Source organism: Gobius niger (assembly GCF_951799975.1).
Source record: "Gobius niger genome assembly, chromosome: 3".
NCBI classification, from domain to species: domain Eukaryota; kingdom Metazoa; phylum Chordata; class Actinopteri; order Gobiiformes; family Gobiidae; genus Gobius; species Gobius niger.
Window position 1 is genome coordinate 37,536,626 of NC_136854.1, and position 21,277 is coordinate 37,557,902.

At 42.1% G+C, this 21,277-nt stretch overlaps 2 protein-coding genes across 4 annotated transcripts in view; one reads left to right on the forward strand and one right to left on the reverse strand.

The window, feature by feature from the left end:
• The window catches only part of LOC306960786 (von Willebrand factor A domain-containing protein 7-like), an 86,748-nt gene that overhangs the window by 57,071 nt on the left and 8,400 nt on the right, over window positions 1-21,277 (forward strand). For 2 of the 3 annotated variants that reach the window (XM_079553338.1, XM_079553337.1), the window contains exons 10-11: window positions 12,747-12,863; window positions 13,217-13,390. In XM_079553338.1, the coding sequence (XP_079409464.1) occupies window positions 12,747-12,863; window positions 13,217-13,390 (291 nt within the window). Of the gene's footprint in view, window positions 1-7,971; window positions 8,097-9,266; window positions 9,404-10,113; window positions 10,259-10,646; window positions 10,741-11,267; window positions 11,397-11,575; window positions 11,763-12,027; window positions 12,198-12,281; window positions 12,395-12,746; window positions 12,864-13,216; window positions 13,391-21,277 lie in introns of those variants that run through there. The other variant, XM_079553339.1, reaches the window with a different exon arrangement.
• Window positions 1,882-6,577, reverse strand: LOC306960505 (prostaglandin D2 receptor 2-like; the record flags this gene model as incomplete). The annotated part of the gene is made up of 2 exons (XM_079552935.1): window positions 6,490-6,577; window positions 1,882-3,235 (listed from the first exon to the last, which is right to left on the reverse strand). The coding sequence occupies exon 2, from the start codon at window positions 3,226-3,228 to the stop codon at window positions 1,882-1,884; it is 1,347 nt and encodes a 448-aa protein (XP_079409061.1). The 5' UTR covers window positions 3,229-3,235; window positions 6,490-6,577.

The window sequence follows — 21,277 nt, forward strand, 5'->3', positions numbered from 1 at the left end:
GTTATACTATATATATATATATATATATATATATATATATATATATATATATATATATATATATATATATATATATATATATATATATATATATATATATATATATAGGTATAAAGCAAGTGCTATGGAAAAAAGCCCATCCTTCGACGCCTCTGGGACGACCCATGAGGAGCAGTGGGCAGCGGCAGAATCTCACCCTGGGACCCATCTCCAGATGTTGAGCCAGGCTGATGGTCAGAATCACCATCTTGTGGCCATACCTCCTTTGCGATGCCCAATCCTGTCAGACTTTGGAAGCTAAGCAGGGAAGGGCCTGGTCGGTACTTGGGGGAGACTGTTTGGTAACATCAGGAAGCCTAGCGAATGTAGTGAGTGAGTGGTTGGTGGTGGTCGGAGGGGCCGATGGCGCAGACTGGTTGCCTCGCTTCCGTCAGTCTACCCCAGGGCAGCTGTGGCTACAATAGTAGCTTACCACCACCGAGTATGGAGTGAACGAATAGTGCAATGTAAAGTGTCTTTGAGTGTCCAGAAAAGCGCTATATAAAACCAATGCATTATTATTATTATTACCTGCTGGAGGATTCATTTGTTATATACATGTTTAGTGGTAGGGGAAACCGGACGACCCGGAGGAAACCTACGCAGACACGGGGAGAACATGCAAACTCTACCCAGAAAGACCCCGTCCAGGTGCGAATTGAACCCAGGCCCTTCTACAAGTGCTAACCGCTGTGCCACCGTGCCGCCATAATGAGTCTGTTCTCACCTTTTACTTTCACTTTCACAAGTACAAGTCCAAACTCACCGAGTAACATGAGCCTGGGAATTACAGTCATATCACTGAAGCCAAGTTTTAAAGCCTGTCACAACAACACAAGAATCATTAAGTCAATCCTGAAATTTCCACATCTGTCCCAGTTCCCACAGAGAGGAACTCCCAGACCACTCCCCCCATCCTTATAAGGAGGTAACTCTAATGTCAGCTCTTCAAACAGAGTGGGCACCTTCAAAATCAGGAAGTAGCGCCACCCCACAGTATCAAAATGTTTACTTTGCATATCTTGAAGCTGAAAAAATGAGTCGACACTCATTAGATTCTTGAGTAGATTCTTGAGTTTTCCTTTTGAATGCATCATCAGGACAGTCTGAGACGCTGTGTGAGGGGAAGGGGGGTGCAGAACAGAATCAGAACGTTTTATTGGCCATTGTTAGTGGTTCACAACTAGCATTTTATTTTTATTTTTTTCGGTTCAGTCGTGCAACTAGAAACATACAAAATATAACACATGACTTAGATAAATAATAAACTTAAAAAAACCTAAAAACTATAAGACTATAAGGACATGCAGAAGATGATTTAAATTTAACCTATGATAAAGACAACAACAATTTGAGTACATTTGAGTGTATTCACAGATGTGCAGGTGCATTAAGTGTTAGCAGCAGATCTGAGTGTGGACGTACCACATAGTGCAATAGAGCAGTGTCAATGTCTGGAACAGGTTATTACGTTCATGAGTCTGATACAGAGTTATTGGGTCTTGTTATCGTTCATGAGTCTGATGGCGGAGGGGAAAAACCTGTCCATGAGGCGGGAGGTTCGGGTCTGAGTGGACCGTAGCCTCCTGCCTGAGGGGAGGGGGGTGAATAGTCCGTGTCCAGGGTGAGAAGAGTTATGACTGACGCCTACTCACAAAAAATGAAATAATGTTAACGAAGGTACATGACCATTCAGACGTTTTGAGAGAAAAAAAACATTTAAACACAAAGCATCTGACAGCGAAACACAACAGTGCATGTAGATGTTTTACATTTAAAAAAAAAAGTTTACAAGTAATACATAATGGACAAAAAAACAAACAAAACTAGTCTACTGTACATTCAGCTTTGTAGTATGTTTTCCTCTCCTTTCTCTTCGCTGAGTTTAAGGGGATTCCAGTGTTTTTTCATTGGTGAATGGTTTTCTGCGGAATGACTTGAGGATTGTTGAACATGCTGATTTTTGAGTCCCTCTCCGCTGTTTTTCCTTCTGATGTGGGCTCTTAAATTTCTCCCCGGTGCCATCAGTATGCCTCCACCTTCCTCCACCAACTCGTCAAATACGGCCCCGAGACTCTGCCGTATTCGGACGCAAAAGTTCGGGCAGCTAAACGCGTACAAAATGGGATTCAACACTGGATTTAGGAAAGAAAAAGTAGTGGCTAGAGGCAGGCCAACTTGAACAAAGTCGGATATGTCCCTCCGATACTCAGCAGCGGCTTCGATGATGCAGAAGATGTGGTATGGAGACCAGCAAAGCACAAAAACAGCAACGACAAAAGTGACCATTTTGGTGAAGCTTTGGGACAGCTGGTTTTGATTGGACAAAGTGGTAGGAGATGGCGTGACTGGTGTCAATGACGGCGACCGACCGGGTCCATGTGGTTTAAGGAATATGTTGGCGCTTTTCGTTGACGGGCTTGGTGAAATCAATGTAGTGGCCAGTCTACTTGCGCTGTCCCTCCGACGTAGTCTTCTTTTTCTCAGAGTGATCGCAATGTGTATGTAACTCCCAGCAATGACAACCAAGGGGAAGAAAAATGCGAGCAATGTTTTGGAAACAGCTGTGGCTTCTTGTCTTATCCTGCACTGTGCCTGTAGCATGTCCGGAGAGCTTATGTACATGGCAAAATTGTGGTAGCATAATTTTCGATTGTCCATTTTCTCAGTCACAGAGCGGAATAAGAAGTAGGGTAAAGTGTTGATTACAGCCCAAAGCCAGCCCAAAATACACACTTTCCAGGCGCCGATTACCGAGCGGTGATTCTGGCACCACACCGGTTTGGCCACCAGGAGGCAGCGGTCCAGAGAAATAGAGGCTAGCAAGAAGGCAGACACAAACATGTTCAAGAAGAAAATGGAAGCTTGGATTTTGCACAGTGGTTGTCCAAGCTCCCAGCTGTGATTGGAGGAAAGGTAGTAGGTGAAAAGGGGCAGTGTCAGAGTGGCCAAAAAGTCTGACATGGCCAAGTTGAGCACCCACACGGAGGCGACAGTGCGACGCTGCAGACGAAAGCCCACCACCCAAAGGATGAGGGCATTCTCCAGGATGCCCAGGCAGGACACCACACCATGGATGCAAACCAGGAGTATGTTAGCCTGGGTGTTGTTGTTCACGCTGTGGTCTATCATGAGCTGCAGCAAAGGGCAGGCTGGGACCTCGCCCGGGGCCACTGTATGGTTGGACATTGAGAATCTGAAATAAAAGGAAAGAAGAAACCAAGAGTTCATAACATTCTACAGACTAATTCATGGGTTTCACTTCCATGAAGACGCCATTTTGAGAACTTATGATCATTCAGAAGTTTGAAGGCCCTGAGGCACCTCCTCTGCTATATCTACATCACTTGAAACCTATGGATTTTTATTTTTTTTACAGTTTACAGGCACAGTTGGGCGGCACGGTGGCGCAGCGGCTAGCGCTCACGCCTCACAACTAGAAGGTCCCGGGTTCGATTCCCACCAGGACAGGGCCTTTCTGTGTGGAGTTTGCATGTTCTCCCCGTGTCTGCGTAGGTTTCCTCCGGGTACTCCGGTTTCCCCTACCACTAAAAACATGTACAATAGATTCCCCTCTGGGGCCAGGACTCCCCTGAAAAAGAGATTCTTAATCTCAGTGGGACTATCCTGGTTAAATAAAGGTCAATAATAATAATATAACAACTTACAGGGTCACTTTTACAGAAATGCTAGAAAACTAGCTATTAAATTGATAGAAATGCTTAATAATTAAATGCAGTCTTTTTCCCTCAAATGTTTGAGTTTGGTATATACTAAAGGGAAGGGGGTGGGCAAAAATACATTTCATTCCATTTCTAGGGGAAAAAAATCAGGTATTGTGCCCTTAAAGTGCATACCACACGTTCAACCATTTTTTGCTAAAACATAGTTAGCACAATTTTATTTAAGATTTTGCTAAAAATACCCATCTTTCATTAGTCTGACAATTTTAGTGATGTTTAAAGAGTCACTCCCTTATTGGACACTGACAGGAAGTGACCATGTTGAGTCAATGGGTCAAACTACTGTGGAACTTTACCTCTATTCCTGTCAGTGACTGAACTACTGACTTCCTGTCAGTAGTTTAAAAAGTCACAGAAAAATCACTTTTCTGCCCAACATTTCTACATTCAATTGCTGCTTCACTGAAATAAAATGATTATTATCACTTACAACAGATGTCATCCATCTAAATAAGTCATATTATCAAAAGCATTCAAACCTGTCATGTGCACTTGAAATGATTAGTGCTGTTTTGACATTTTATTATAAATAAAAAAATAATAGATTATATTGACACAATTTGAGTCTAGACAACCAGAGTATGCTGCAATCTGTTCCAATCAGTCATCTATTTTGCACAATGCCACCTATTGTAACTGTATCCGTGCCACTGCCTGCAACACTATGTAATGACATAGTGACTGTAATACTTACTGGCTGCCTTTGCTGTTTTTTGCTGACTATGACAAACATGTTTTAACTTCCTAGGAAACTTGAATAGATGTATGATTTGGTATAGTTTGGCGTTGACATGAAACACAATAATCAAAGAGATAATTAACCAAAATGATGCCTCTAACTTCATTCCTTCAGGTACCATGAATCAGTAACTAGTGATGTTTTAACAGCTGACTTGTAGTATCATAGACAGGACTCAACATGCATTTTGTGATAAATATTTTATCACTTGGTTTACATTATTCTCCCCTGAGATAATGCTGCATTGGGAAACATCTGGCACAAGCACCTTCTTGCACAAGCCATCCTTTAAAAAAAATGAAAAGGGTTCTGTTCTTATTCTGTGGGAGCAAAACACAGGAATGCACTTTTTAGATTTACTTCAAGATAAACATGTCATTGTCTGTTTCAACCAGGGTTCATCCGCATACCGGCTCTTGTTCCCTTACAAGTGTGAGAAGATAATGCCAAGTGTATTAGCCACCACAGTAAAGTACTTAGCATGAATCCAAACGTGCCCAGAAACAGCGCCAGTGTTGTAAATCTTTTCAAACACTTCTGGGTAATTGTGGTAGATTCACTGTGCGCCAAGCCATAAAGTCAAAAAACAAACTTCTTTTTACGTTCCAGGTTAGACACAGCATCCCATCAGGTCCCTTGTGTATGGGAATTTACGTAAATACTTATAAATACATAATTTTTGTGCAAGAAATGAGTTGTACAAGCGTTTTCCTCTATTCTGAGTTGTTTTTTTTTTATAATTGAAGATGTTTGAAGATGCCTCTCGCCTAAAAGGTGACTTTAATGCTACTTTCCTTCTGGTTTGCAAACTGGGATTTACACCCTTCCTGTAGCTAATAGGCAGCTAATGGCTAATGGCGAGTCTAACCTCTCCCCACTGGAGGGTTATACTGCAAAGTTTTCAAACCGGAAGAGAGAGCCGAGGAATTTTCTTGGATGAGATGTAAAAAACAATACAAAAACAATACTGATACTTCTGGAAAACAGATTTTTTTAACAGATCATTTTTGCATGTATAAAAGGTTAAAACTATTTTCTTTACATAGTTCTCTGCATTTATCCAGGCTTGGAACTTGCACAAAGAGTGCAGTGGCCATCTTTCTGTTAAGTCATTGAGCATTTTCAGTATTATTCAGACAGGGTGCAAAGTATAAAAAGACCTTTCATAGTAATTACTTTTTCCAATATTGTTTGTAATTCATTCATTTTTCTCTTATATTATTGTCAGTGATTTAAAGGCCAACTGTTTCAGCTTAACTGAGATACAAACAATCTTCTTTATATTATCCATAACCAATGACTGGCTGGTGCACAGTGGACTGATGAGGTGAGCTCAGTCTAACACCTTGTCTCCACATGAAAACAATGAGTCAATATTCCCGTTGCAATTCAATGATCTCACTGCTTCCATCCCAAACCTAAAACATCTGTTCATGATGCACAAATGATCAAAACTAAGATCAATGATTTGATAAAATGATAATAACAACAACAACACCGCTAATGTGTTTAGTTGAGACATGGAGAATTGCCGTGATTGCTCTCTCTTTACACTAAGGTCCCTATGAAGATTAAAAAGAGGGTATTCTTATTTTTGACTCTTTGAAAGAAAGCTAAAAAACATATGTTCTTCGAATTTGTATAATTGATTGGGACGTCCTCTCATTAACAGAGAACTGAAAACATAGATAGTGCATTAGGTTTAATACATTTGATTGAGTCCACTTTGCTTGGAAATATCAGCTTGTGGAAGCATCTTCATCCTGCTTCATTGTAGTACCTGTGTTTTTACATAACAATTTAGGATAAACAACATTGTCAAAGTCCAAAACAAGTCACACTAAATGACAAGAAACAACATGCCTCAAGCTACTCCAAAGCTATCATTAAACGTTTAACAAGGCACAAAAGCACAGCATCAAGCTCTGTGTCATTCCCTGTGTTAAGGACGGTTAGAGTAAGGCTCACCTTTCAACTTGGCAGCATGTACGTCTTGTTGTTGCCTGCGTTGCTCACTCAAAGACTCATTCTTCCAGTTCGGTCACCTTAAGCAGTATCAGCGGCAGAAGCCCCTCCTCTCCCTGCACATGACTGTGTGAACAAAACAGGCTGAAAAGCAATGCAAATAACCATTAACTATAAAACACAGGTGATGTGAGGCATGAAATATGGCGGGATTCAGAGGTTCACAGAGTGCAGCTGACAAACTGTTCTATATGATGATGAAGAGCACTAAAGGCGCCGGTACACATCAGTAAATCACTTTAATTCAACAGTTAATGCTCTTATTTCTTAGTCTGTTATGTGTGTCCGGAGAAGCGAGAGTGGGGGCTGTGTGTAAGTGTGTGTGCGTGCGTGTCTGTAGAAACGAGGATCAGGTAGGAGGGGGATCTGTAAAAGTAGGTGTGTTCGAGATGAGGTTGCGGCTCGCCTGGATGATCGGCGAGAGTAGCCGACGCAACGGGGGGCGGGCCATCCGACTGCTCCACATGCAGAGAACAGCGAGAGTGGCCTCAGATCACGCAGCGTCTCGTTCAGATATCGCGTTCATTTAAAGTTTATCCTAAATAAAAGTAATTTGCCTCCTGCTCTGTTTCCTTTACTCCAGAAACATCATTCTTCATCAGAGAAAACTTTCCCATTTGTTTGTTTGTTCAAGTTTGTGAGATAAAATACGTCAATTTAAAGAGGGGGTATTATGCTTTTTTCAATCACATAGCACCAGTCTATAGCACACTACAATGATGACAAAACCATCTGTTGGTCTGTAAATGCAGTAAATTAGAATAACTGCCTTGTATAAAATTGCTCTCTCAAGATGGCTGTAGCGAATGTCTTGAAATAGGCCTCTGTCTCTTTAAGAACCTCTGACCCTTTCCGACACGCCCCCTCCACACGCTGTCTGTGGCATCAGTGGGGAGGGGGTTCTGCTGAGGAGCAGTGGTTGGTTACTCGGCTGGTGACGAAAGCTCGGAGGCGTCTCCAGGAGGTGGGGGCGTTCCTAGGAGGACTCAGGCAAACCTATCCCTAAAATGTCTGCCATCAGAGTTTTTACAGATTACTCAAAAATACGTGAATGTGCCAAGGCAACACTTCAGGCATGTTTTTAATGAGGGAATGACATAATAACATGATGTAAAGCTTGAAAAAGTCGATTTTGCATAATACCCCCCCTTTAAATCATGAGTTGCTCTGGAAGAGCATCAAGCATGAGCTCTATTTTAGTTCCTGACATGAATATCTAAAACTCATCATATACTGTATATATGTGTATTTTTCACATTATCTGTTTTATAATCATCAGTATGCACATAGGTCTTTTTTGCTGGTATCTCGTAAGGTTCATTTGATCTGACTTCAACCCTACCCATCTCTCTCTCTTCAGATTTATGATGGCTTCTCTGCTGGGTCTGGCTGTATTTGCTATGGTTTTGTCGGGACCAGCCCTGGCCTTTGTCCCCATCTTCGGTGGGAGCTCGACTCATGTCACCATCACTGAGAACGCCCTGCTGCAGAAAGTCATGGAAACGTGTGAAGCCGTGGCACAAAAATATGATTATATGTTCAATCCCACGGTGAGCCTTTAAAACCTCTACAAAAACCTCTACGTTACTGTCTGCTCTTGATAAAAATAAAGACATTTTGTTATTAATGGAGAATTTTCATAAAAGACTTGGTTTCAGCAGCAATACATTTGTCTGTAATTATATTACTAACCATTATTTTAAATATAGTAATTCTTATGATCCCTTCATGGACTGGCTGCGCAAAATAGACAGAATAGTGTTGAGGAAAATGTTAGTTTATGCTGTGATCTCTGAGACAAACTGTAAATAGACATTTTTATGTACTTGTAGTCATTGCTAAAGAAGATAACAGTAAAAATGCGGCCCCAGAGACGCACGTTTATGTGAAGAAACCAGTGAATCAGTGTTTAACATGTTAGCATGCTACAGATTAGCATTTAGCTTCAACAGCTCAGCTCCAGCTTCTCCAAGAGAAAGCCCTGAACCAAACTCCAAACCTTGGATACAACATGTGACAGGTCAGAGCTGAACTGTTACTGCAGTTTTTCCTCAGTGTTCATAGATGTGAGCCACACATGTGTGTATCGTGTTGAAGCCATTGACCGTTGACTGACAGTTGCTAACCGGTAGCATGCTAACGTCTTGAGCAGATTAAACACTGACTCAGACTGAGACTCTGTTGACATGACGTAAAAAACACAGAGAAAGGTTTTCTGTTTCCTCTTTGATGTGTTTAATTTAGTCTGAGGAGAAAAGCACACCTGTAGTAAATCCTGCTGTAGCTTGACAGACAGAGCCTGTCTGTGCCACATTTGCTGGTTATATCACATACACATGCGCTCTCTGGGGCATGGAGGATTGAAAATGCCACAATTAAGTAACTAAATGCACCATTAAATAATTAAATAAATGTTTCATTCATTATTATTTATTTATTTAATTGTTGCACTTTCAATCCTCCATACTGGGTCTGTGTTTTAACTGTTATCTTCTTGAGCAATGATTACGAGTACAAAAAAATCAATCAGTTGTCTTTCATTTTAATCCTGAGTAGAGATATTGTTACATGTTGTAGTACTGCATAATGCTACTTCGGTATTCAAAATGGCCACCGGAACTATGTGTGATGTCATTGGAACCGCATTTATAAGATCAAGACACACCTTTACAGATAGTCTAATCAATAAAATTTCTTTTTTCTTTACTCCTGGCTTGCAGGGCAATTCTCCTGAAGAGATAGTCCAGGCCTGTCTTGGTCCCACAGCCACAGGCGACGTCTCAGGGGCCAAATTTCACTCCGCTCTCCAGGAAATCTATGTCCAGCATGGACTCGTCGACCGAGACTTCATCAATAGGTGGGAAAATATTATATAACTACTGTGGATGTGTCTAAAATTAAATGTTAATCGGGGAGGGTGTTAGGATCCCGGACAAGCCCCCAATCCTAGTTGAGCCGGGTTGTGATCCAGTACCCCTTTTACATTTTTCTTACATACCATCCATCCATTTTCTTCCACTTGTCCGTTTCCGGGTCGTGGGGGCAGCTGATGGAGCTGTCCAAATCACATTGCACCAGGCACCTGGCTCCTCCTGCAGGTGGTGGGTCCACGGGAGGACGGCCTCACAATTCAAACCGGGCCTATTGGTCTCTCATAAGAGGCTTCTGAACCACTCTTTGTCTGACCCGTCACCTAGGACCAGTTTGCCATGGGAGACCCTACCAGGGGCAAGAAGCCCCCGACAACAAAACCCCCAGGATCATTCGAGCGCTGAAACCCCTCTACCACGTTAAGGTGGCGGTTCCAGGAGGGTTCATTCAGGCAATAGAATATGTCAGTGTCTTTCATTGGTCATTTGTGTCATTTCTTTTAAAACCTTTCAATCAAACTAGAAATAAATTGGCTCTGACAACACACACATCTCATAATATTAGACCTATTGCAACAACCTCAGCCTTTATTCAGTGTCATCAGTCCAGAAGGCAGCAAGTGAGAAATTATAAAGTGAAATATAGGACTGATGTTAGAAAAAGAAAACCAGATAATAATGTGTTGTACCTTATCAGTGCTCCCCATCACTTCAACTCTGAGGCGTTCCTTGAGGGGAGGAGCCTGATCATCGAGGGAATGGCAGCAATAAAAGCGAACATTCGCAGTGAGAACTTCAAGGCAGCCAGGGAGGCTCTGGGCAAGATCCTCCACACCCTACAGGTAAAAGAGGCAGAAACGTAAAATAATAAAAATAAAAATATATGGATGAAATCCTACTGTACCACCACCTGTAGTCAAAGATGATGAAAATAAGTGAGTCCGCACACAGTAAAGATGCATGTTTTTATTATTATTATTAAATATCAAAGAAAAACACTTAATATAATAATAATATTATTAAACACATAATGAAATAAATGCTTGTATTTTAGTTTATTTATTGGCTGTTATGCAAATATGGCTTTAAAGAACATTGACAAATAAGCTACTCACTTAACATTGTGTGCAGACAAAAGTGTGTTCATAGATGGAATAAATTAATATTAATGAGTTCATGAGATTATTTACTATCTTATCTTTAACTGTGTGCATTTCTGTGAACTTTCAGGATTTCTACAGCCACAGTAATTGGGTGGAGCTGGGCTACACAGACCCATATCCCAGTCTCATTCGTGCAGATCTTCCAATTGAAAACATTGCAGGTGTGTTTTATAGTTCACTCTAGTTTGCCATTTGAATCTGTACATTTAAAGGGGCTAGATGCAAGTTTGCCATTTTATACTCACTACCGCCACCTCAGGTCATACGTGTAACTGCAGCTTCTATATTAAGCTTGTGCATGACGGCACTTCAGACCCAAATTAACACCTTTTTGAGTGACAGTTCATGATTTTAGAGGCAGTTGTGGTGAACAGGTCTGGGCTCTGGGAGGAAAATACTTTTTAACATTTTAAAACTCTGTATAGTCCCTTTAAAGACAAAACTGACCATATAGTTACAAAATGTATGGTATTTTTTCAGAAAGAATGTAGAAGTTGTTCTTGTAGTACGGTTGTTTCGATATAAAGTTGAATAACTTAAAGGAAAATCTTCCATCTAGATACAGTATGAGTATAATTGGTTAAAGTAATATGGGCATTGAATTTGTATGAGCTTAGTGCAATGATAAATCTTGTGAAATACAGTATTTCACTTTGTTCAGCTGATAGAGCTTTAACATATGTTGTAGATATGAACACTCGTACCTGCAGCGACTGTGCCAGTGGAACTTGTCCCGATCCCATCCTTCCCACCGTCCTGGAAAAACAGAAGCTGACATCTGGATACATGGGAATTTTCTCCAGCAAAAAGCCCAGTGGTAATACTGAAAAAACATCACGTACCTTATTTATCTTATACATGTACAATAAATAGTATAGTTACTGTGGCAACAAAAGTAGGAGATTGTAAGTGTTACACTGGTAACAAACTAAAGTAAGAATGATTTGAAAGAGCAGAAACTGTCATAGCTGTGACATGTCCCACCTGTGATCACAGGTAAGTGTAGCCACGGAGGTGTGTCTGACCTGACCAGTAGCACCCGTCCCCGTGGGGGCATTAACAAAGACGTGCGGCACAAAGACAACGAGTTTTACTATGACGCTGCGGTGAAGGTGGCGACTGCAGCCTCACTACAGCTGCTGGAGGACATCCGCCTGGCTGCAGGGGACGACGACTTCCTCAGGTCGACCTCATTTATTTTTTATTGACAAATAGAGCTCAGTAATACAACTGAAATATTATCACATTTTACAATCAAATATCGCCTTTATTAGTATGGTTCGTGAATGAAATCAAGATCCATCTACATCTTGCCCAGGGAGTACAGTTGAAAACTAGCTTTAGAGCTAAAACTGGTACATTTTCAGTGATGTTTATTAATGTGCATTGCTCCTGTTCAAATAAACGAATAAAATAAAATAAATAAATACATTTTGCTGTTTTTGCAGAATGATGGGCATTGCTCGCTCCTCCGTTTTATGTTTTGTGATCGACACAACAGGCAGCATGTCAGATGATATCGATGTAGCGCGAAACGTGGCCTATGAAATCATCGACAGTAAAAGGGGAACACAGGACGAACCATCTGAGTACATTTTGGTGCCTTTCAATGATCCCGGTATGAACTTTTATAAGAAATTTATGGTTTTGGTGTGATAAACATTTACCTTCTTACAAATATCATTCTTTTGCTGACATGTAGAGTTTGGACCTGTGATCAAGACAGACGACCCTGATGTTATGAAAAGGAACATTTCAAAGCTTACAGCGGACGGAGGAGGTGACCACCCTGAGATGTGTTACTCTGGCATTCAGGTATTTAAATATACACATTATTTATTTTTGTTGAAAGTGAAACTGAATCAGTGAAACTGGTGAAGAATGTGGAGTGTCTGCTGCCCCTGCATTCATGAACTCTGGTGCTAATAAACCCCCCACAAGCCATTGAACTCTAACCCCAATATTGCTCTTGTTTTGTGCATATAGATGTTGCTATATACAGTTTGGTCAGTTACCCATAGACTTCCTTTTGGATTTCAGCCACATACCTTTTTACCCCACTGTACACAGAGTGTAATTTTATTGTTGTTTGCACCAAGGGTTTAAATGTTCTGTACATGTTCTTTTCATCACATTAAAGTTAACTTTGAACTTTTGAACTATGTAGCTGGCTTTGACGACTGCTCCTTCCTACTCAAACATCTACGTTTTCACTGATGCTACAGCCAAGGACGATCATCTCAAAGACACACTTGATGCTCTCATCAAAAGAACTAAATCTGTGGTAAATGATTGTTTGTTTATTATATATTGACCAATTGCTTAACTGTTTGGAATAACTTGGGCTTAGGGCACGTGCAACATCTCAGTATTCGTCTATTGTCTATTTGAGCCCCTGTGGTAAAACACAGTATTTCACTCTTTCCCTGCCACACTTGTGTTTATGAAGTCGTATATTCTAATACGAGCTCCAGTGTGTACGGTCTCTCTGTGATGTGCGTTCTAGTTGTGGCACCTGGTTCCTTCAATCTTAAAACTGATCTAAATGAAACATTCAATGATAAACAGGAAAAGAAAATCACTGTCATAATAATATGTCCAAACGTTGACTATGATATTGCACATTCACCTCCACAGGTGAACTTCTTCATGACAGGGAGCAGCAGGCGGCGACGTCGCTCAACCGGCGGAGGGACCTTTAACGACTACAAAGACCTTGCTCTGGCTTCAGGAGGACAGGCCATCCAAGTCACCAAGGACCAACTCCCACAGGCCACTGCCATAATCTTGGACACCTCCACCTCAGCTCTGGTAAGACTGCTCTGTGTTGTGAAAGCATAGATATAATATATAAGAAACAGATGGTCAGCCATTCAGCCCCATTCAGAGCATTGAGCCTAATAATGCACAGATGGTTTAGGTGCTGTCTTGTCGCAAGTTCCTCCTGGTGGCACAACAGCAAGGCCAATCGCATTCGCAAGTAAATCCCTCACTTACGCCCAGTCAAAGTATCCTGCGCACAGATAGGAGTTTTTTGCATTAAAGTGGGCAGTGTGCGATAAATTCCACCACTGGCTGAGAGGTCATAAGTTTACCGTGTGGACGGACAATAATCCATTGACATACATTTTGTCCAAAGCTCGTCTAGATGCGTGTGAGCAGCGGTGGATTGCTAAACTTGCGCCTAGGGCTGTCACGGTATGAAAATTTTACCTCACGGTTATTGTGACCAAAATTATCACGGTTTTCGGTATTATCGCGGTATTTTTTTTTAATGTGTGTTAATATGTTCAGAAAGCATTGATAGTCCTACACAAACTGAAATCGTTTCAAAAAAGTTTAACTGCGCTTGTTACATAAAAAAATACAGACAAAGCCTTTTCACATCAAAGTAAAGGAACTATAACGATGTGTTGTTGATCGTTTCGAGGGTATTACATGTACTATGTACTACTTGTTGCATGTGCAGCACTTTGGAAACGTTTTGTTGTTTAAATGTGCTATATAAATAAAGTGGATTGGATTGGATTGGATACTATTTATAGCGTCAGAAACGAAGATAAACCGTCTATATCAGGAACATTGTTGTTGTCCTTCCAGTGAGCTTTCGCTTTGCAGATTTGGGAAAATACCATCATTATTAAATTCCTAATACTGCGGCGAGAGTGAATCTATTGCAATCTGCCACCGGGAGCCCCGTAACGCATTGTGCCATCGTGCGGAGGTATCCGCGACATGTTTATGTACTGGCGGTGGCGCTGCAGCCGCACTATGAGGCGACTCGTTACATTCTCCTTCAACCCAAAGTCCCACATCAGCATTCCAGCTAAAACGCTAACTTACTTGCTATAACATACAATTATGCCATTTCCCCGTGGCTTCAGCCGTAGGAGCCTCCAGCTCCAGGCTGAGTGAGCCCCGCTGCCCCACGCTCGCCCTCTCGCTCCCTCACTTCACCTGAGCAGCGCTACAGCCGCCCGCATCCGCCGGCTGACTGTAGCTCGTCTACTCGCTAACCCATGGATCTAATATATTAAACTAACCCCGCTCTAACAGACGCACCACTGAGGGCGATGAACCGCATGAGGCATCGCGCTGGCGCTGAGGTGAAAGTTATACGGCTTTATATTACGACAAGTGAACTTTTACTGCTTTTACTTTGTAGCTAGCGGGAGCAGCTAATGCATCTGCACAACAAAGCTACGACACAGCGCGCAACTGTGCAGGAGACTGAGCACCAAACTGATCTAAGTTTTGTGATGCCTGTAGCTTTATATTTGACAATAGCCGCGGAAACTGCAGCAGATGAGACGGTGGCTGGTGAGGCTCACCGTGCCTACACCGCGGGTGCGGTTATTCACCGAGATAATAATAAAAACACAAAACAAGACGGTAATTTTCACCGTCAAAATTTTTACCGGGGTTTACCGCTGCACCGGTTACCGTGACATCCCTACTTGCGCCTTTCCAGTTCGATATAAAATACATCCCTGGCCCCCGAAATGTAGTAGCTGACGCCTTAAGCAGAGAGCCGTTCGTACAGTCCAGTGCATCCCACTGTTTAACAAGGGTACCGTATAATGAGTTGCTTGCTGAGGCTGCTGCTGTCGGTGCTAATGGCGTTCAAGATGCTTTTCGGTGGTCTGCTAACCCACCTGACATGACATCCGAGTGTGGCCAACCTGTTGTCCAATGTGTGGCAGTTACAAGGTCTGGCTCGTTATCATCGCTAGAGGTCGCTGCTGTGCTTAATGAACTTAAAAGCCGCGATTCAGACTTGTGCTCAAACGCGTTGCTCCTGCCCCAGTTCACGCAATCAGTCCTGTTGCCCCCACAAATTGACTCTCAGGTTCTCTCCCACAATGAATTAAAGGACAAACAGAGAAATGATACAGATCTGAGCAAAGTCATTTTCTATGTGGAAAGAGGAAGGAGACCATCAAGGAGGGAACGTGCAAAGGAATCTGCTGGTGCAAACAAAATATTGCGGGACTGGGAGAAACTAACTATGAGAGATGGAGTACTATACCGTGTGACAAAGGATCCAGTCAATAAAAGAAAAACATACCTGTTTGTTGTCCCCCCCACGCCACAAAGTGCTAAAAGGTGTTCATGATGAGGCTGGCCACCAGGGGCAGCAAAGGACTTTGTACTTAACAAGACAGAGGTTTCACTGGCTAGGGCTCTCTCGGGATGTTATGGACTATGTTAAACACTGCAGGCGCTGTGTAGTAAGCAAAACCCCTGAGCCTGAAGCCAGAGCGCCTTTAGAAAATATTAGAACCTCTGAGCCCCTTGAACTTGTCAGTATTGATTTCTGGACAGCTGAAGATTCTGCTAATAGGTCCCTTGATGTGCTTGTTGCAACAGACCATTTCACTAAAATGGCGCACGCCTTCTTGTGTCCTAACCAGTCAGCCAAAGCAGTCGCCCATCAGCTGTGGAACAACTACTTCAGTGTCTATGGATTTCCAAAACGTTTGCATTCTGATCAGGGAGCCAATTTCGAGAGTGCTCTGATAGCGGAATTACTACATGTTGCAGGCGTGCAAAAATCGCACACTACTCCCTATCACCCAATGGGTAATGGCTCGTGTGAAAGGATGAACCGTACTATTGGCAACATGATTCGAGCACTTCCACCAAGAGCAAAACATCGTTGGCCCCAAGCTCTAAAATCACTGACGTTTGCATACAACTGTACTATACACGAGACAACTGGCTATGCCCCATTCCTGCTCATGTTTGGGAGAGTTCCGCGCCTTCCAGTGGACGTTATGTTTGGCTCTGTGCTCAATGATCCGGAGGTTGTGGACTATGACCGCTATGTTGAATCCTTGCGTCAAAACATGAGAGAGGCTATGGCAGTAGCACAGTCGACAGCAACAAAACAACTTCAGCGCCACACTGAACTGTACAATAAGAAAGTGCGCGGTGCTCCTGTTGAGGTGGATGATCGTGTGTTATTGGCCAACAAAGGTGAACGTGGCAAAAGAAAGCTCGCTGATCGCTGGGAGAATAAAATCTATGTGGTGGTGGAGAAAAATGATGAGAGCCACACATTTAAGATTCAAAACCCAACAAATGGACAGATTAAAGTCGTACATCGCAATCTGATAATGCCAGTGAACTTTTTGCCCTTACCTGAAACCGAACAAAATAACCAAGAGGAACAAATATTGTCCCCCGTGTCGAGTTCAGTGGACCTCAGTAGGTCTACAGTCACTGATGCATCCTCAGAATCGGCAGAGTTTAGAACCAGAGCATGGGTGTCGGAGTTACCATCAAATACGGGCAGTGTGACAAATGTGGAGGATGCTGTCCCGGACAATGTCCCTTTGAATGAGCCAGAGAGTGGTTCTGTGGACTCTAGCCTCGCACAAACCCCTGTCCCACACCCTGACCCAGAGACTACTGTGACCCCTGACTCTGACATGCCTATCGTCCCCACTGTGACTTCAGCTAACGCAGTAACTGACCATAGATCTAGAGCTGGACGTTTACTGAGACCAGTGACTCGACTTATTCAGATGATGCACCAAAAATCAGTTTCAGTCCTGTAAGTTTTTTTTTCCGGACTCAAGTACCCGTTTTTTGGGGGAAAGTTTTGCAACATTTTGGTGATGTTGTCATTTTGAGTTTGTTGTACAAGCGTGATTTTTGTTTTATGTACTTTGAGGTGTACCTGCAGCTACAATTACAGAATATGTAAGTGGGCATATTCTATTTACCCTATGTGTGTGTAGATGGGTTTTGGCCATTCCGGTCTCGCACTGATCCCTCAGGGATAGTTTTTCGCTGGGTTTTGTAGCTGTGTCAGGTGCTCGACATAACCTCGCTAGTACGGTTGGGAACTAGAGTGCTTTATATGTTTCCTGTACACATAAGTATGGATTTTACACGCTGTATTTTTTTTTGTACCCTGTGCAGTGCTGGTCTATTTTTTTTTTTTTGTTATGGGTCAAGTGGAATTCAGCAGAGGGGAATGTAACAGTAAAATTATTGTATTCCACTTGATACTGGTGTTAATCGTGGGGCAGCGCCCTCTAGTGGCGGCAAACTCTATAAATTGTGGGGACGACGTGAGCTCGGCACCATTCTGTCAATGCGCAGCCGAGGTAGGTCACGATTGTTGGGGTGTCTTTTTAAGTTTTATTTTTACATTTAATTATCATTTGTATGAGTGTCGTATGATAGTAGAATTATTAAGGACATGTTTTAGTTAAATAATTTCTACATTTTTATTTAATTACTTGTTAAACCACCACTAACGGTTTATAACGTGTACCCCCCCCCCCCCCCCCACAAGCTGCTATGAGTGTTCGTGTCCCAGGTTCAAGGCTGACCAGCCGTTTTTTGTCTGTTGCACAGGTACATTTATTTATTTTTACATTTATTGTATTTATTTTACCATTCTGTCAATGCGCAGCCGAGCTGCTATGAGTGTTCGTGTCCCAGGTTCAAGGCTGACCAGCCGTTTTTTGTCTGTTGCACAGATAAAGAACCCTTGTAAAACAACCCCGTCTCCTGGCCGTTACTAAGTAACACAACGCAGAGTCATCCACGTTACACATACATACATACACATCTTTTTCTTTAATATGGAATAATGTTAATGATATATTGTTCTATCATTCTGTATGAAGTCTGAGAAGGAGGACCGGGTGGGGAGGGATTCTGTATCAGAGTCGGAGAGGGAGAAGTCAAAGCAGAAGTGCTGTAGTAGTAGATTTTTCCAGTGTGATATGGCGATCAATTGCTTGGACTTCCAGTTCATGAGGATGGTTTTCTTGGCGATGGTTATGGCTGTAAGGAGGATTTTATTGTTTGCTCTGGTTAGGTTGGTTGCAGATATGTCACCAAGGACACAGAGTGTGGGAGTCAGCGGGATGTGGCAGCCAAAAAAGGAGGAAAGGCACTTTATGACCATTTTCCAAAATGTTTGTACAGGTGAGCAGTGCCAAAAGGCGTGGATATAGGTATCTGTAATGTTTTGTGAGCAGCTCGTGCAGATATCTGATGTGAAACCCATCTTGGATAGTCTGTGGGCGGTGTAGTGAGTTCTGTGAATGATTTTGTACTGTATGAGTTGAATGTTGGGATTACTAGACATGAAATAGATGTTTTTACATATTTGGGTCCAGAAGGTGGCATCGGGAGCTAGAGAAAGGTCAATTTCCCATTTATCTGAGGGGACTGAGACACTGTTATCTGACTTTGAGAGTATTTTGTATATTTTAGAGAGGAGTTTTTTGCGTGATTTTATAATTATTATTTCAGACAATGGTGGGGGGAGGGGTTTTAATTGAATGGTGGTTTTGAATGTGGCTTGAATTGCAGATCTGAGTTGTAAGTATTTGAGGTACTCGTTGCTCCCGATGCCGTACTTTTGGACCAAAGAGACAAGCGAGTTGTTTTTGATAACGTGTTGGAGTTGGGTGATTCCTTTCTTTGCCCAGGAGGTGAATATGAATGGGCTTTTATTGATTAAAATGTCAGGATTATTCCAGATTGGGGTGTAATTTGATGGTTCTATGGATGAATAATTTTTTTTTATAGCATTTCCACCAGTTTGATAGGGCAGTTGATATTGTATCTAATGCAAAACATGGGTGCTTTTTTATAGACGGACTGGTAGTTCGGATATGGGAATGTTAGAGGCTGATTGTTCAATATCAAGCCAAATGATGTCTGAAGGTTGATTATGGATCCATTTGTATATATGTAGAGCCTGGTTTGAGAGGAAGTATTGAGCAAAGTTTGGGGCCGCTAGGCCACCTTGACTTTTGGGTTTTTGCAATGTTGAAAGTTTGATCCGGGGCGGTTTATTTTTCCAGTAGAATTTTGTTATTACCGAGTCGAGAGATTGAAACCAGGAGGTAGTGGGGGAGACAGGGATCATTGAGAATAAGTAATTTATTTTGGGGAGAATTGACATTTTAACCGTTGCTCTTCTGCCAGTAAGGGAGAGTGGTAGGTTCATGTAACGGAGAATATTGTCTGATATGGTTTTGAGTAGAGGGGTGTAGTTGAGACTGATGAGTTCTGACATCGTGGGGGAGATATTAATACCTAGGTATGTGATATGAGAGGTGGATATTTGGATAGGGGGTGGTTTGGCTGCCACATCCCACCTGTAGTTGTGTAGTGGGAGAATGGATGATTTTTGCCAGTTGATAGAGTAATCAGAGACTATGGAGAACTTTTCGATTTGGTGCATTGTTTCTTTGAGCGATGTGTGCGGGTTCTGTAAAAATAAAAGGATATCATCTGCATATAGGCTAATCTTGTGATGTATACTGGGGGTCTGGATACCTTGGATCAGAGTATTTTGTCGGATGGATGCTGTCAATAGTGTGAAAAGGTAGGGAGAGAGTGGGCATCCTTGTCTAGCCCCTCCGTGCAGTGAGAAGCGTTGAGACATTAGTCCGTTTGTGATTATGTTTGCTGAAGGTGTGGTGTAGAGGGTTTTTATCCAGTTTATGAATGGTTCTCCAAGGCCGAATTTTTTTAGGGTGGAAATGAGAAATGTCCAGTTAACCTTATCAAAAGCTTTTTCTGCGTCGAGGGTAACAATGATGGAGTGGAGTTGTTGTTGGTTAGAGTGGTCAATTAAGCTAAAAAGTCTACGTGTGTTATTGGAGGAATTTCTTCCTTTGATAAAGCCTGTTTGGTCTGGATGGAGTAGAGATGGGATGATTGTGTCTAGTCTATGCGCTAATGTTTTGGTTATTATTTTTAAGTCTACATTGAGAAGAGATATGGGGCGGTAGCTTGAAGTTAATGTGGGGTCTTTATTTGGTTTCGGGATTAGGGTTATGGTGGCGTTGTTCATATGTTCCGGGATTTTAGATGATTGTTTTATTTCTGCGATTAATCTAAGGAATAATGGGGAGAGGGTCGTCCAGAAGTGCTTGTAGAACTCAGCAGGGAAGCCATCTGGACCGGGCGCTTTATTGTTGGGCATTAGTTTTAGGGACTTGAGGAGCTCTGAGTCAGTTATAGGTGCATCAAGGAGATTGGTTTGATTGCTAGAGAGTTGTGGTAGGTCAATACTGTTAAGGAAGGTGTTAATGTCGTCTTGGGAGTGTTGTTTATCTGAGGAGTATAACTGAGCGAAGAACTGTCTGAAAATATTGTTTATTTCCTGAGGTGATTGTGTTGGCTTCCCCGCTGAGTCCTTGATTGTGGTTATTCTCGATTTTTCTATGTTTTGCTTCAAGAGACTGGCTAGGTACTTGCCAGATTTGTTATTGTGATTGTGATTGTAATGTTCTTGTCTGAGTCTTTGGATTAAAAATTGTGTTCTTTTGTTAGTAATGTCGGACAGTTGGTGCTTGTATTTTATCAGTTCTCTCTCTGATTCGTCTGTTGAGTTGTGAGCGTTTGTTGTTTCCAATTGTTTGATTTTTTGTTCTAATTCTGTTTCTTTTTGGGATTTAATTTTCTTTGATGAATGATGAATGATGAATATGAAATTATAATGCCTTTTAGGACAGCTTTCCCGGTTTCCCAGAGCACGGATGGGGATGACTCTGGGGAGTCATTAATTTCTAGGAAGGATGCCGACTCTATTAAAATTAGACTGTCAAAGCTTGGGTCTTCTAAAAGAGATGTATTAAAACGCCATCTGCTGGTGGTTTTGGGTAGACAGGTTCCATGTGAATGTGATTGCTGCATGGTCACTGATCACTATAG